Here is a 17,104-nt window from a genome sequence, read left to right as displayed (position 1 = left end):
TTTTTAATATTTTGAGCAATTTTTTTAATTTTTAAACATATCTAACATAAATATACCTAAAAACTAAAAAAAATTGAAAAAAACCTTTTAAAAATTCACTAAATACTAAAAATATAAAAAAAATACGAGAATTCAGTATATTTTTTATATTTTTATGTATTTACTAATTTTTAAAAATATTTTTTCACAAACTTTTTACTTTTTAGATACGTCTAAGTAAGGTGCATCTAAAAAAGTAAAAAAAATGTTTAAAATTTAAAAATATTCACTAAAAACATGAAAACCAAAAAACTCAATTTTCAAAAAATTTAATTCAAAAAACTCAAACCAAACACACTGTTTTATTTATATATTTGGTCTTGGTTAAATGTTTGGGGCAATAAGTAACTTGTGATTTGGTGTTTTTAAAAATTGATTAAAAGTTGATTTTTTTATTTTAAATTTTAAATTTTTTTTATTATTTTATGAAAGAAGTAATATAATTTTAAAAAGATTAATTAACTTCTGACTTTTAAGTTATCAAAATGCGCCCTAATCTATTTCTTACCCCATTTTTTTAAATCTGATCATCAAAACCAAATACCAAATAAATAAATCACCAAAACTAATGGTTCAGATTGTGCCACGTGGAAACTGCAAACCCACTCTCCCCTCGCCCCTAAGTAGATGAACTCGTCTGCTGGTTGACTCAGAACTCAGACGAGTCAAAAAAAAAAAAATCCTTACTCGCCCTTTTTAATGAAATGGAGCTGAGATCATATTCATATGTGAAGGTGCTGTGTGTGCTGCATCTAAGACCAAAATGGGGTCAAATATTAACTTTTGAACAAAAAATAAAAATGTTCGGATATCAACTATCGAACAGAATTTTTGTTTGAGCAAGTAATTTTTGTTCATAAGTTCATATTTGAAAATTTTATTTTTGTTTAGAAATTGATATCCAAACGATACAATAATTTGTACTGAGATAAAGTATAATATGCAAATAGAATTACCCTTGATTCTATAATGGATTCTCATATTACATTTTACTTTTAAAGACCTTTAAACTATGTTTGATTCATAAATTTTTTGACAGATTTAGAAAGAGAAAAAAAAAATGAGTTATATTAAGGACCCCAAATATTCTACCAAACCGCTCACATGGGTGTCTGAGTCTCACCCCCTGTGAAAAATTTAGTAGAATATTTGGTATAATATTTGAGATACATAACATTTCTCAAAAAGAATGTGTAAAACATAAATAAAATATAATTATATTTCATTCACATTTCATCTAATTTTTTTCTTTTTCCTTTCCAAATCCATCTGAAAATTCATAAACCAAACACAAGCTCAAACAATCAAATCATTGTAGTTCTTTTAACTTCACAAATGCACATGGTGCTCAAATCATTTTTATTTATTCAATATGTTGATAACCATGCACGTCATTTGCAATTTAAAAGTAGCTTTGACAAATTGTTTCTCTGGCCAAAAAAAAAAAAAAAAAAAAATAGACACAATGCTCAAATCATTTTATTCAATTTTTTTTATTTTTTTTGTTGGTCTACATTTTATTCAATTTTGTTAACAATACATATTATTGTCGTTTGCATTTCAGAAGTAGCATAGTTAAGAAAAAACACTGTACAAAAATACTTTCTATTTAAATAAAAATAAAAAAAACAAACAAAGAGAAGGTTCATGCATACATTGATGTCTTGCTTCAACATGTATCCTGAGTTTCGCAAGTAATACAGCAAACAGACACTGATAAGCAATAATGATAATCCCAGAGAGAGGGAGAGAGAGAGAGAGAGAGAGAGACTCAATTTTCATCATAAACCCTCTAATTCATACAACTGAACAAAACTTTGCCAATCTCTTGTAAATAAAGATACAACTTAATTTCCTCACAAAAACAGTACCATTATTCTTAAATTGCATTCCAACATTTTGCAAACTGAGAAAATGAGAAAATACCAAGAAGCTTGATGACCTTTGCTTCCCCAAAAGTATAACTATAATACCCTGCACAATTATTTTTGTACACTCAAATTTTAAAAACAAGTGATCTCTCCCATCTTTGAGGATGATAAGCTATGTAACTCACGATTTTCTTACCTTCCGGTATTGGTAACTCATCATGATCCGGAATCTTCTCACGCCAGACAAAATCATTCTCATGTTCATACTTTCTCAGCAGTGCGGTCACCTCATCGATTTCCTGCTTGAAGACCAATCGCCATGACTCCTCCCCTGGAGTTTTCTTTTGCACATTTGTTAATCCGTACTGAAGAACTCCAATGGCAGCCCCAACCTGACCAGCAATCTTTAGGCCTTCCGCGAGGAATTTGTAACTTTTTAACTCATGAAGGGCTTTTGATGATGAAATGAAATCCTACACAAACAAGAACAATCAGCCAAGGCAATTATCAAATCCAATCTAAAATGAAGACAAGGCCCCCCATCCAACCCCAAGATCAATGACAATGATGGTTATGGCATTGAAATTGATGATGCTAATGAAGAGAGAGTCAATATATAGCCCCCATCCAACCCCAAAATCAATGCCAACAATGATGGTGATGGTGATGCTAATGAAGAAGGGAAAAGAAACAGAAAGAAAACCATGGGAAGAGAATCAATATGGCCATGCATTTAATCAAGATGAAAAACCAGACAATCCTAAACATAATTTTCAAACAGAAAAGCACCAAACAAATGCAATAAATCATACAGTGCCGAGTCACAAGAATCAGAGATTGATGCTATATAGCCTATAGTAGTCACTTCTTAAAGAGAACAACCACCCTCTTGTAGATATTTAATTTTAATCAAATATTTGTCATGTTTTATTCACCCTTCTCCTCTCTTTTTTTTTCCTTCTTTTTTTTCCTTTTGCTTCTCCTCTTTTCCTTCAAATTGTTCTCGTTAGCTTCTCAAGCTTTCGGTAATGCCTTAGCAATGAACTCGACTTGCTGTTTACAAATTATGTCTGTAATCCTAATAAATTAAAAAGAGAGCCAGCCCCTAATTATCTTCTCAGAACCATCTTATAATAATTCTACAGCATCCATAATCTTTTTTTTTTTTATCAGAAACCAGATTTACAGATCTGAATTTCTTGCCCATGGTCCCAACATATATACAAGGTTATAGCTCCGTGAAAATGCTATCTTATTGCAGGATTATATTAAAACAATAATGCATTTTGCCCATATAATCACCGTTTGGAGTGAGTCTTGGTCTTCATTTGTTGTGGTCTTGTCAAAATTCAAGCCCAAAAGTTCCACCTCGGGCGGATTGATAATGAACCCAAAGTAAAGTGTTTTTTTATAGAATCAGTAGTAACATTAAATTATCAGTAATAAAGAAAGGAATTAGTATCTATCTTTTTGTTTCACCAGATAATATAAAACATCAATCAATAAATACATCAATTTATCAATTTTAACATGGTATCAGAGCAAGGTTAGCTCTTGGTAATCTTCACCTTCCGGCGGGCGGCAAGCTTGCCTTCACCGCCCGCCGGACCCCAACCATGCTTATTGAAACCTCCATCAACTCCATTACCTTCTGGTCCATCATCTCCAACCGCAATCAATCTTGACAAGTCACCATGGGTCGCATGCACAGTCGCGGTAAGGGTATCTCCGCTTCGGTACTGCCTTACAAGAGAACTCCTCCCAGTTGGCTCAAGATCTCCTCTCCAGATGTTGAAGAGAACATCTGCAAATTCGCGAAGAAAGGCTCTGCTTCAGAGAGCTGTGTAGAGAGTCTGATGACAGAGATAGTCTCTTCTTACTGCAATCACTTGTACGCCAACAAGCCAGAGCTCGCTGCTCGAAGGATCGAAGCTATTGGCTATCAGGTCGGCCACCAGCTCTCTGAAAGGTATACGATGGACCGGCCACGGTTCAGTGATCATCTAGAGGCAATCAAGTTCATCTGCAAGGATTTCTGGACTGAGCTCTTCAAGGAGCAGATAGACAATTTAAAGACCAATCATAGAGGTACCTTTGTGCTACAAGACAATCAATTCAACTGGCTTTCACACATGTCAATTGAAACCTCCTCTCATCAATCTACAAATTTCTCCTCTCTCGCTTCCTCCCAATGACCACCACCAGCAAAAAAAAAAAAAAAAAAAAACCAGTCCTCCGCCGGTCCTCCGCCGTTCGATCCATCGAAGCCGGCGATTCCAGTCTCCTTTCCGATCAAAACCCTAGACGACCTCGAGTCAAGGTCGTATTTCGATTCATTTCACTTCCCAGCGGCGGCACTCACCACGCCGGCCAAGGTGCTTTCGGAAACCTGTGCAGCGGCGGCCGCATGTTCGCTCCGCCCCAGATCTGGCGCCGCTGGCACCGCCGCATCCACGTCAACCAGACGCGCTACGCTGTCGCCTCCGCCATCGCCGCCTCTGCCGTTCCCTCCCTCGTCCTGGCTCACCTTGCCTAGGGTTCTTCACTCTGATGAACTCCCTCGCAACCAAGAGCCGTCCCTGCCGAGATGAAGGATTCAGTTCTTGGAGCATATATTATCAAACCACTCTCGATCTCTCTCTCTCGGTTTGGGGGGGAGAGAGGTTAGGGAGACAAAGGCATTTTTTTGAAGCTAACAAAAAAAATAAAAATAAAAATAAAAATAAAAAAAATTAAACATACATAAATCAATAAAATATTTCTTTTGCAGGGACACTATCCCCACTCTGCACTCTCTTTTGCAGGGGCACTAATCCATCTTTTTTGAAAAGAAACCGAATCACACGCTTTGCACACCAAACAAATTTCATCTCACATTTCTTTTTTTAATATATATCCATATATATATATTAAAATAATGGATCATAAAACCAAAAAACATGTGCACCCACATTCTTTCACACTTTTGCACCCACGTTCTTTCCCACTTTTCTTTTATATATATATATATATTTATTATAATATATTTTCACTACTCCTACTTTTATTTTATTTTATTTTTTTTCTATCTTTCTTTTTCCATCCATTTTCCTTATTATACAACTCGTGAGCATCACCCTCTCTTCCGTAAAAAAAAAAAAAAAAAAAAAAAAAAAAAAAAGGGACGCAGAGATCTGCACACCAACCTCATTTTATTTATGTCGGGGCTCACCCCGTTCATCATGTTTCCACATACAAAAACAAAAAAAAAAAAAAAAAAAAAAAAAACAAAATACAAACAAACAACCACATTCACAGGTGGGTTTTTTCTTCTCTACTCTGCCGCCGGTCTCTTCTTCTTGCCTCCGTCTTGGCCGGCCCTTGAGGGTATTGCCTCCGTGCTTCCTAGACCACCAAGCAAGTTGCCTCCTCCCTGCTCCTCCACTACAGCATATGGTGGACCTCCAAATCGGAACATCACGGTGGCCTTCCGCTTCAGCTCCTTGTTTTCTGTCTTTAGCACACTTATCTCTGCTCGCGCATCCTAATACATGCGTTGGAGCAGAGCCAGCTGGGAGTTTAACTGATGCACCTCATTTGTCCTGCTCTGCAGCCGGTGCGACAGGTTTGTGACCGCAGTCATGGTTTCCACACATGACTTCAGAGTATACTGATTGGCCTCAATATCAGTTTGCACCGCCATTTTTTGCTCCACCGACCGCATCGGAAAGTTCAACGGAGCAAAACCAGAGGTGTTTGGTTGAGGTTCACTGGCCACCGTACCAGTTATTTCTCTTGTGGACTCGTTCAATTCTGGAAAGAGCGTGAGCAGACCACGGGGAGAGGAGGCCATGTTCTGGGTCGCTGGACGGGAAGAAGAGGCCATGTTGCTGAGTGTTTCAGAGACGGGTTGGTTACAGAGTATTACAGAGTTTCTCTCTCAGCAAAGGAAGAGTTTTTTCAGAAGTTTTTTTGTCTGCCTCAGCCTCAGCATCAACCTTGGTTAAATAGACGGGGCAGCCATGCGTATCGTGCGCCACTTGACGCCAGACGACAAACGGGCGCGCCAGCCAAGGCACTCACGTGCCTCGCCATCATGTCCGGCACATCTTTTTATGACTTGGGCTCGCCTTTTGATGGCACGTCTTTTTATGGATTGGGCACGCATTTTGATGGCACGCCTTTTTATGGATTGGGCACGCCTTTTGATGGCACGCCTTTTTAAAAGATTGGGCACACCTTTTGAGGGTGCGACTTTTCAGGGGTCCGACAAGACTCTGTAAACTGTCCCGACATTGATTCCGGTTAGCTCCTTCAAAGGTCCGACAAGACTCAGTAAACTGTCCCGACATTGATTCCGGTTCGCTCCTTCAAAGGGTCCGACAAGACTCTGTAAACTGTCCCGACATTGATTCCGGTTAGTTTCTACAAGGGTCCAGCAAGACTCCGTAAACTGTCACAACAACTGTCACAACAGTATCTATTACAACGGTCCGACATGACCCCATAAACTGTCTTCTACATCGGTCTGACACCGCCATCCAGTGTCCTCTACACCGTTATGACACCACCATACAGTGTCCTCTACATGGTTATGACACCCCCATACAGTGTCCTCTACAACGTTATGACACCACCATCCAGTGTCTTCACCAATGGTCTGACACGACCATACAGTGTCTCTTATCCTCTTTTATTTTTATGTATTTTCTTGTTTTGTTACTCTCTCCAAACTCAAGTTGGTTAGTTCCTATCCCCCTTGAGTTTGCGGGGGGCTGTTAAAATCCACCTACTCTCCACCTACTTCACCCACTTAAACCTACTCCACTAAACCTAACCCACTACACCACTACCACCTCACCTACTCCACTAAACCTAACCCACTACACCACTACCACCTCCACTTCACCTACTCCACCTACCACCTCCACTTTACCTACTCCATCTACTACCTACTACCACCTACTCTTCTATATATAGGAATCATTGTAGCATTCAATAATTCAACAATATCAATATATCAATCAATAAATACATCAATTTATCAATTTTAACAATATGTTTCTTTAATGAAAACCTACATCATCTTCTTACCTTTCTACTAAAAGCAAATAAATTTAAGAAAGCTTCCCATCAATAAAAAATGAAAGGGAAAGACTATGGTAAACACCCCTCAAAGGATGTGTCACCATATGCACCTTATAACTAAGGAAGAAAATGACATAACTCCATATTTTCTGAGTCATAACCACAAAAAAAAAAAAAAAAAAAATCATAACCAAACACCATATGCGGCATAACCACAGATCTCATGAGTCATAATTAAAGAAGAAAATTGATGATAACAAAAGAAGAAAATGACATAATTAGGAGTGCATATGGTATACCCTTTCAAAGGGTATGTATTGTAGAATTTTCCAAAATAAAAATTAAAACATAAAAAAGGTAATCAATTAGTCTATTAACTAGTAATTTTCAGGCTTCTGAAGTCATCAATTATTAACATATTAGAGGGTAGTCAGTGTAATGAGCAGATCCAGTGGGGCTTTTATTCAAACATGTGAATGAAGCCAAATCAACCCTAGCCTGTATTCAGAATTCAGCTCAGCAAGACAAGGTTACGAATATCCTATGCATTTGTACGCATCAGATACACATATTGTGTGCAGATGAAAAGTACCACATGCCTATTGGAATTTTCATCTCTGTTCTCTACAATGTCACTTGGGAAAGAGGCATTGAAGACACAAAAAGACCTCATGCTATTATTATTGTGGAATATGCACTATATATAGGCAATAAACAGCCATAGGAAGGGGGACCCCAGAATTATACTGAGATATGAACGCCTCTGAAAATTCTAGCCTCGTTTGAGAATAGGCTATTTAGTAACTTTTTGATTTTTTGGCTAAAATATGAGGTAAAAAAAAATAGTATGATTGGAATGACTTTTTGATTTTTTACGAAAAGATGTGAAAAAAGTAGAGAGAAAAGCAATCTTTCACTTTTTGGTATAGGTTATAAACTTTTTGATTTTTTTAGTAACTTTTGACTTTTAGGCTAAAATTGTTGAATGCCAAACGAGGCCTAAAAGGTGCCATTAGTAAGGAAGAATGAAAAGCAGGAAGGAGAATGAAGACAAAGGACACAGAAAAACAAGTATAGAAAGTATTATTTATCACTTGATAACTATATCCACTGATGAAGTAGATACTAGAAGCATTACCAAAAATGAAAGTGCTCACACATTTTCCAACATTTAAGTAAGATAAAATGGTTTTGACAAACAAAGATTGTATACAATATGCACACTAGACATTTGCATCCCTTTACTTCTGATGGAAAGATTCAAAATAATTCGAAGACATTTAGAAAAAGCGTTTCCACAAATGTAATGGACCGTGTAAATATTCAGGAAAAAAAATTAAAAATAAAAGTTCTACAACTTGTTGAGCACAGTTTCTAATAAGAATTTACCAATAAGGCCTGTGTAGAGATTATGCAAAATGCATACATACCACAAAGCGCGCTGAAATATCTTTGCACTCTGTGGTCGCTGAAGGCAAAATAACAAAAGCTTCATCAAGTAATTGTGCAACACCACAATGCAGCTTTGCCAAAAGACCTCCAGTGTTTCCTTTTTCCTCTGCCTTCTTTATAGTTACAGCCTAAAATGTTTTAAGGAAATGTTATAGTAAAAAAATAAAAAACAAACAAGCAAAAGAGCCTTATCAACAGCCACCACATAAAGAAATAAGCAGACATTGGAAAATTTAATGAATTAACAATTGGTGTAGGCAATTCTCAAATTACAATCTTGTGCAAATCTAACAAAGCCAAAACTACAAGAGAAGACAAACACTTACTTGGGCCTCCGCCAAGCAAATGAGGCTCATAACCGATGCCACACTTGAGGTAGCTTCAGGTGGCCTTTCTAGTACCAATTCAGACTGCAAACATGGAAGGACCTCATGAGCCAGATGGTGATAAACCCCAGCAGCTTTTCTGAAAAGGGCAGCAGATTTCACCAAATCTACAACAATGCATCAGATATAAGTAAATACAAAATTTTCAATTAACACAAGTAAATGTAAAACAAGGGAAGATTGCACCGACCTGCTGACAAAACTTCTAAAGCCCATTCCCGAAGCAGTGCACCGTAAAGGAAAAGGGCCATGCCCAGCTCATATCGCAAATTATCAATTTCAAAGAACTTTGGACCAGTAAGGTTAAAGAAAGATGATGAACTAAGAGCGCTACTCCATCTTATCTTAAGGTCAGAAGTCCAACGAACCATTCGGGGGTTGTCACTAACTAAGCTGACATGGTAAACCAAGTTTTCCAACAATGGTAAATACTGCTCCAACTTTTGAAGGTCCTGAATGCATTTGAAAAAGAACAGCAAATAAATGAGAATAAAATCAAGCGGCCCAAGATACCGATGAGAATTGACACAGCCATGCTAATTAATTTATTTGAGTTGAAAATCCAGAGTATTTGAACTCACAAGTTCATCAACAGATAAAATCATCACCAAAATGACCAAACAGTGATGGATATAAATGAAGTGATTTGTTGAAATCAAAACACAAACTCAATAGAAAACTAGGGTCATAAGAAGCCATATGGAAAGCTTCATTTTTTGTCATATACATGCTCCTTTTACTGATTCAATCATAGAATACCTGTTCTGATTGAGAAGTCAAGCCCCCAGACATTTCCCTTGCAATAGCCTCTGTAATGAAGCTGCTTTCATTGATGGACTCCTCGATTGCCCTACGCTTGGAGCTTAACTCCTTCAGTTGCTCAAGTGTGCCAGAATCACGAGCTGGGTATATGTCTTCAAACACAATCTGCCAATGCGAATATCATATCACTAACCAGAATATAATAACTAAACCATCCAATGTAGTGCATAAACAATAAAAACCCGCCTTCTGTTATTAACATGTTAATTCCAAGTCCTACTTTTGAGAGAGAGAGAGAGATGAAGACAAGATGAAGCACAAAGTAAACACATCAAACTCTGAACTTCAATGCATAGCAAAAGCTATGTTGTTGCATTGAAATCCAGAATTCAAATCAAGTGCAATTAGCATTGCTATCAGGGGGTGTGTGTATGCACGTTCAATGGCTATTCAGTTTACGGAATTTAAATTCAATTCCAAATCATATGATGTACAAAGTAACTGAGCAGCTAAAATGCAACTGGATCATCCAATAATTTCCCAATTCCACATCTCACGTTACCCAACAAAACCATAATCCAAAGCATCATTAACTCAAAATGTTAAAATAGATATTTGATCAATTAAAATCTCTTTGATACAGTGTTCTAATGTCAACTGCATCTTTGAGAACTTAGGGTGTTCATGTCAAACCACAAACCATTCAATTTACAAAACCACATATTATATAGATCTATCAAAACAAGCATAATATCCTTACCAGTTAACAAACTATGCACAAAGCCTTCAAACACAGAAAGTTTTATACAAATACAAATAATTCAAATATTAACAAGCTATCAAAATTTCAACTCAGTGAGGGAAAAAAAAAAAAAAAAAAAACCAATAACTCCAGCACATTCAAAGACTCAAAAACGAAGTTCCACAAAAACCCAATTATGATATACTACTAATCGAAGTTCCGCAATACTAAACTGGGTTTTCCAAAAAACCCAATTATGCATAAGAATAAAGAGGGGAAAAAAGAGTACCTTCTTAGTTTTAAGCTTTGCAGGGTCCCCAAGATGCAGCACCATCTCTCTCTCTCTCTCTCCAATGAACTACTTCAAAATTTCAATCAAAACTTGGAATACTATACATGCGATGCGTATAGAACTGGGTTTTGTGTGTGTGAGATCAAAACAAACAATTTAAGCGACAAAAGAGGGGAAAATTTTACAAGAAGCTACCTTTGAAAGGTTAGATGTACAGGATTGGTAATCAATTGAAATAAACCCAAATTAATCAATTATTGCAGTGGGGGTAGAGAGAGAGAGACTAAACTATTTTAGTGGGTCGTTTTCGATCATTACTCTTCCAGTCATTTCCGTTCCTTCTTGACCAAGGATACGAAATGGTCTCACTCTTTGGGGACGAGCCGACTCGGTTCGATCAGAACTGGGAACTCGGGATCGGACTCACTTATATGTCATTCATGGCTAGGAATTTCATATTGGGTTGGGCCAGCATGAAGTTGAACCTAAACTTTAGATAAACTTTAGATAATTTACCGCCATGTTCGTTGAGATATTTGAGAAAAGGTCTTAAAAAAAAATATATATATGTTATTTAAAATTAGATAAATTATAAGTATATTTTATTTATATTTCACCTATATTTTTTTTTTTTCATTTCTAAATTCATTCTCAAATCCTCTAACCAAACACAGTGTTAGAGATTTGTAGAATTGATCACGGATTTCTGGATCATTCAATTTGTAAAAAAAATTGTGTATATTATTAATAAAAAACATTAAATTAAATTAATAATAATAATTTTTTTATTTTATCATGTTTGTTTAGAACGTATAACTTGGACGAGCTCGACCTGACTAACCCAAGTCCAATTTGACCTTTTTTAAGATTTTGACAAAATATTTTTAAATTTGATACGGATTTAAATAAATCTGAATTGAAGCTAGATAGGCTTAGATAACGACACCAAAAAAATAAGAACAAATCGACACCTAAATTATACATAAATATAATAAAAATACATATAAGTTATAGTTAGGGCTACAAATAAGTCTATCCAAATTTTAGTATGCTTGTGCTTATTTATTAAGATTTTAATAAGTCCGAACTAAATAAAAATTTAACGAACCGAGCTCAAGTTGAATTGGCTTAGACTTAACTCGAGCTCGAGTCTATTCACTAGTCTTAACGAACCAAAGAAATTATAAATTCATACTTGCATATAAGATTAAAGTTACGATTGAAATTTTGATTATACAATTATATATATAATATATAAGCATACTAAAAAAAATCAATATCTTATCAAAATAATAATATCTACCATTTTTATTATATAAATACATTATTTATAGTTAGCAATTATTTACATATAAATAAATTTGACTATTATATTATTTAAATATATAATAGCATATTTATTCTATTTTATACATATTTTAAAATTATTTAATATATAAATAATATGTTTATTTTATTATTTAAATAAATATTAATCTAGTCAACTAACGAGCCGAGTTTTAATATATTTGGACTTATTTATTAAGATTTTAATGAGTTCGAATTTGAGTTCGAACGCAATAAAAATTTAACGAACCAAGTTCGAACGAACCTTTATTGAGCTGAACGCGAGTTTGTTTACAAACGACTCTATTCATTTACAATCCTAGTGAGAGTCATTAGTGACATTAAAATAATTTATATCGTTTGATCAAATTGAGGCCAAGTTTGGGAAGACTAAAAAAGTGCACTTTTTGTCTTTTTGGACTAAAAAATTGAGGTTGAAAATATGGATGTTTGGGTTAACTTTTTGACTTTTTATTGAAAAATGTGTAATAAAAAATTGTAAAAATTGATTTGTAGGGAAAAATTTGAATTGGGAGTTGTGCAGTCGTAATTGTTGACTTTTGGTGAATAGTGTTAACTTTTTAGCTTTTTGAGTAACTTTTTGACTTTTTGACTTTTTTGGATCTTCCCAAACTTGGCCTGAATATATTATATATACGAGTAAGACAATATAAAACCTTACATTTTTTTTCTCACCCAAAAATTATAAATGCACGGTAAGGCAAATCAATTCTTCAATTTTTATCTCTTTCACATTATATAAATTATTTATTTACATGTTATTAATGATTTTGTAAACAAAAATGTAAATCTACTTCCAGCAAACTAATTAACTTAGTTGCGCAAAAAAAATAATAATAATAATTATATGTAATTCGGGCAATTCAGACCTAACACGAGTTTGGCTTAGGCAAACAATATCAAGTTACGCTCTTTTAGTCTTGGTTTGGCTATCATTTTGGGACTAAAAAAACACAAAATGGCAAAATAGGCTAAATAAGCTAATAGCATCCCCACCAAAACCCTTAAACCTCTTTTTAACCTATTTTAAGGGGTAAATGGTTCCCTATACACCTACATCAGCTCCCCTAAATAATTCCTTAAATTAGTTTTTGCTACAGTGACTCCTTATTTGTAAGGAGTCACTATAGCTCTTATATATATATATATATATATATATTTGCTTTGTTTAGGGACTACCGTACACATTTATGATTTTTATTTTTAAAAAATTTATAATTAAAAATTAATAATTAATAAAATAAAGAAAAAATAGGGAGTTGGTTAATAGAATAGAGTAAGAATAGGGACTTTGTTGGGGAAAGTAAGTGAGAAAGTGATTCCTAAAATAGGGAATGAACTTTTTAATAATACTTCAGGGGAAAATTTAGGTAAACTGGTGGGGATGCTTTAATAAGACAAAAAATATTGCATCTAACCTATAATCATTATACTTTTTCTCTCACAAAAGTCAAAAAAGACAAAAAAATTAAAACCAAACGAGATTAAAAAAGTCTTAACACAAAAAAGTTGGCTATATTAGCCAATGCCAAACGAAGCTTTAGTATAACTCAAGATGGGCTTAGACAATCTCTCAACCCTTTGAACCCACCTAAGGGGTTGTTTGAGATGTTCTAAATAAGTACACTTTTTGATTTTTTGATAAAAAAAAAGTAGAGGAAAAAAATATATATGTTTGACGTAACTTTTTGACTTTTTACGAAAAAATATGTATTAAAATATTGTAACAAATAGCAAAATAACCAAATTACCTGTAAATATATAAATGCCTACTGATAGTGATGGCACCGTCATGCATACGGTGGCAGCAAGATGTATATGACCAGATTGCCTATGGTGCTGTTCGGCCTATGGAGGCCCACCACAGGTGCCATTTTGATAATCGAAACCGTTCAATGTGTAAAACTCCTCCATTAATATATGTTCGTAGAAAATCAAGTTGATCGGATATCGATAGCTATCTGATCGGGTTAGTTTTTTGTCAATGTCCATTTTTTTTATACAAAACTGATTTGATCATATAGTTATCAATATCCGATTAATGTAATGTTTTACAAGCACATAGTACTCGATGAGTTCTACACATTGACGGTTTAGATTATCAAAATGAGACCTGTGATGAGCCCCCACGGGCCGAACAACATTGTTCTATGTATTATGAGAAGTGCATCCGGCTACCTAATGTGTACCAGCAGCACTGCAAACAGAACATCACTTCAATACACTTTTTGACTTGCATTTTTTTTGTAAATTTATTTATTTTTATTTATTTATTTGTGAATAATGATAACTTTTTGAACTTTTTAGTAATTTTTTGATTTTTGATTTTTTTTTCATGAATGCCAAACGAGCACTATACTCCTATGTTTGCTTCAAAAAAATTGATAGTCTATTTTTAAAACATATTTCCACCTATTTTTGTAAGAGATAAACGCAATAAAATAAAAATATTACAACTATCAAATCGATCTAAATTTTTCTATTAATGATATATATTAAGAAACATATAAAATAAATAATTGAAATTGTCAAAAAAAAAAAAAAAAAAAAAAGAATCGTGAGGAGTCTCACAAGTCCCCTCAAATTAGTTCTTCATTTCATCCCAACCCAATTTTTTTAATTGATTGACTGAATTTGAAATAATCATAACTTTTTATATTAACTACTTGATGATGTTGCAATGATTATATGTATACGAGTAGTGCACCCATGTTATATACAGGAATTTCTCTGCGGAATTTTTTTTTATATATATATAAAAAAAAATAAAATATAGATCCCTCTTAAATTTGTTTAAGCAATAAAAGTCATCGGTTGTGTTTGGAACGATTTTCAAGTTATGATTCTACCCACATAGTTTAATAGAATGTTTAGATAGAATGTTTGAACTATATTTTCACAACATTTAGAAAATTTTGTGTGAGGCACGATTTTTAATTTTTTTTTTAAAAAAATTTGGCCTAACCGGTCGTCCGGCCGGTTGACCGGAACAGTGCAAATATATATATATATTTTTTTTACAATTAACATATGTTAATTTTTATATATTTGAAAAAAATATTTTCTGAATTTTTTAAAATTTTTTATGTGCTTTAATAGAATTTTGAGTTGTATGTTTGGTTATGAGTTATAAGTTTTTATATCAAATAGGATATGTCACGTCAAAAATTTCCCACTCAATTCAAAATTCTTTTCAAAACTCTTTCACCAAACAAATTTTCCACACTCAAATCATAATTCCAAAATTCACAAATTCAAAATACAATTCCTACTTTCAAATCATATTTAGAAAGTTCTACCAAACACAACATTTATTTTTTATCTACTAACCTCTCAAAAGAGAAAGCACAAATCTAAAAGTGCAGTGTAAATGAATAAAATTATAGCACAAATATTATTGCCATTTTTTGTTTTTTTGATAAAGTACCAATAAATCTTAAAATACGATCTTGTAAATTATTTAATCCTTCATTTTTTCTTATGAATTCAAAGGTCCCATTAAAGTAGAAATTATACAAAAGGTAATCATTTACACGCTTGAGTTTAATTTTTGCACGATAAAAATGGGTTTCTTTAAATATGAAATTATACATTTTGTAACAATTCAGATTTTTAATTATTTTGTAGAATTTATACTAATATTATTTAATCACAGTTAAAAAAATATATAATTTATTATATATTATTATGTGTAATTTTGTAAAATAATATAATTATTAAAAGTTTAGGGATCAAAATATAAATAATAATAATAATATTGATAATAATAATAATAATAATAGATGTGATAGTAAAATAAATAATTACTTTATATTAGTATATGATAGAGTGTAATTTAATTAATAATTAATTAATTTATATAGTTATATTAAAATATTAGATTAAAATATAATTATTTTAAATATTTATTAAAAGATAAGTATAGATCTACAAATTAATGAACGGATCTGCGGAATGATTTGCGCCTGGCCACGTGTTGGGGAGAGAATGATTTCTCCTCCCTATCTAAGGAGAAGCGGGTTCACCTGGGCGAGAGAAAAAGAAAGAAAGAAACAAATGAGACAAAGAAAGAAGAGTGAAAGAAAGGAAAAAAAAAGAAAGAAAAAATAATGGAAGTTGAAAGGATTTTTTGATAGTGAAAGGAAAGGGTAAGGTATTAAAGTTTTAATGTGAGTTATATTATATCTTGAGTTAAGTTATATTATATCTTGAGTTATCATAATATATTTTATGTATGTTTTGATTTATCATATTTATTTTATACAAGTTATATTTTAGAAACTATTATAAATTATATAAACATTTCAATTACGTGGTTTTATTTCTGAACCCTATTTGCTTAAAAGGAAACTCATGGATATGTTTGTTTATATTTTAAAGAATATTTAACTATGACCTTATATACAATTATATTTTGTAAGTATCACCACGGGAGTCTCATGTTTTGAGGGACTTAAATAACCATTGACTTCTGTTTTGCCACTTTGTGTTCCTTTATTTGTCATGAATCCATTGACCTCTGTTCTGTGCGGAGCAAAGTGTTGTGCAGAGATAAGTGCTCCACTATTGTGGGAGCCACCTCTATAGTCTGTACGAGCCATCTCTTGAGTCCGTACCGCAAAGTGCTGTGCGGAGATAAGTGCTCCACTATTGTGGGAGTCACCTCTATAGTCCGTACGAGCCACCTCTTGAGTCCGTATCTCTGTTTTGACTGTCATTCTTGTGACCTCTATTCTGTTCTGTTTGGCACCATGGTTATGGTTACTTATTTACATAATTTCTATATTTCAATTTCTGCCATTTAAATGATATGTTTACCAATGATTTATTTACCAAACTGAGTTATGTAAATGTTTTGGCCTAATTAACTATCAATGGTTATTTCGTGTCCCTTATACTCTTGGTATAATATTTCTTACTTTGCCAAGTGCTTATAGTTGTTTATCAATTTTCAGGAAACAACGCAATTCAGAAATAGCTTTTGGAAAGTCTTAGATGCAGGGCTGCGGAATAGACACACACAACACTTTTATGATATTTTTATATGTAAATATCGGTATTTTTTGTCAATATATTTTGTAATAAAAATAGAAGCTCCGATGATTATTTTGGTATCCTCATTTAAATATTACTCCCGCTCGTGTTT

General features: G+C 33.5%; 1 protein-coding gene across 2 annotated transcripts; it reads right to left on the bottom strand.

Annotated features, from left to right (window-relative positions):
• Positions 1 to 1,814: 1,814 nt before the first annotated feature.
• On the bottom strand, positions 1,815 to 11,137 carry LOC114315064 (Endosomal targeting BRO1-like domain-containing protein). Of its 2 annotated transcripts, XM_028261632.2 has the most exons (8): positions 10,807 to 11,128; positions 10,609 to 10,677; positions 9,575 to 9,742; positions 9,006 to 9,267; positions 8,756 to 8,922; positions 8,408 to 8,557; positions 2,107 to 2,383; positions 1,815 to 2,013 (listed from the first exon to the last, which is right to left on the bottom strand). In XM_028261632.2, exons 2-8 carry the CDS (start codon positions 10,651 to 10,653, stop codon positions 1,919 to 1,921), a joined length of 1,164 nt encoding a protein of 387 aa, XP_028117433.2. In that variant the 5' UTR covers positions 10,654 to 10,677; positions 10,807 to 11,128; the 3' UTR covers positions 1,815 to 1,918. The 2 variants fall into 2 exon arrangements, with proteins under 2 accessions (XP_028117433.2, XP_082748764.1); XM_082892638.1 differs by having other exon boundaries at positions 10,609 to 11,137.
• Positions 11,138 to 17,104: the final 5,967 nt, after the last annotated feature.

Source organism: Camellia sinensis, chromosome 10, assembly GCF_055761805.1.
Source record: "Camellia sinensis isolate YWXY chromosome 10, ASM5576180v1, whole genome shotgun sequence".
Lineage (NCBI taxonomy): Eukaryota > Viridiplantae > Streptophyta > Magnoliopsida > Ericales > Theaceae > Camellia > Camellia sinensis.
The sequence above is the reverse complement of the archived record's forward strand: the minus strand, read 5'-3'. Positions and strand labels throughout refer to the sequence as shown.

Excerpts from the sequence above, each read along its gene's own strand:
- LOC114315064 (XM_082892638.1), bottom strand. The coding sequence starts at position 10,653 with ATGGTGCTGCATCTTGGGGACCCTGCAAAGCTTAAAACTAAGAAG. Across the intron at positions 9,743-10,608 it reads CAAAGCTTAAAACTAAGAAG|ATTGTGTTTGAAGACATATA; the intron begins GTACTCTTTTTT and ends TCGCATTGGCAG. Across the intron at positions 8,923-9,005 it reads TTTAGAAGTTTTGTCAGCAG|ATTTGGTGAAATCTGCTGCC; the intron begins GTCGGTGCAATC and ends GCATTGTTGTAG.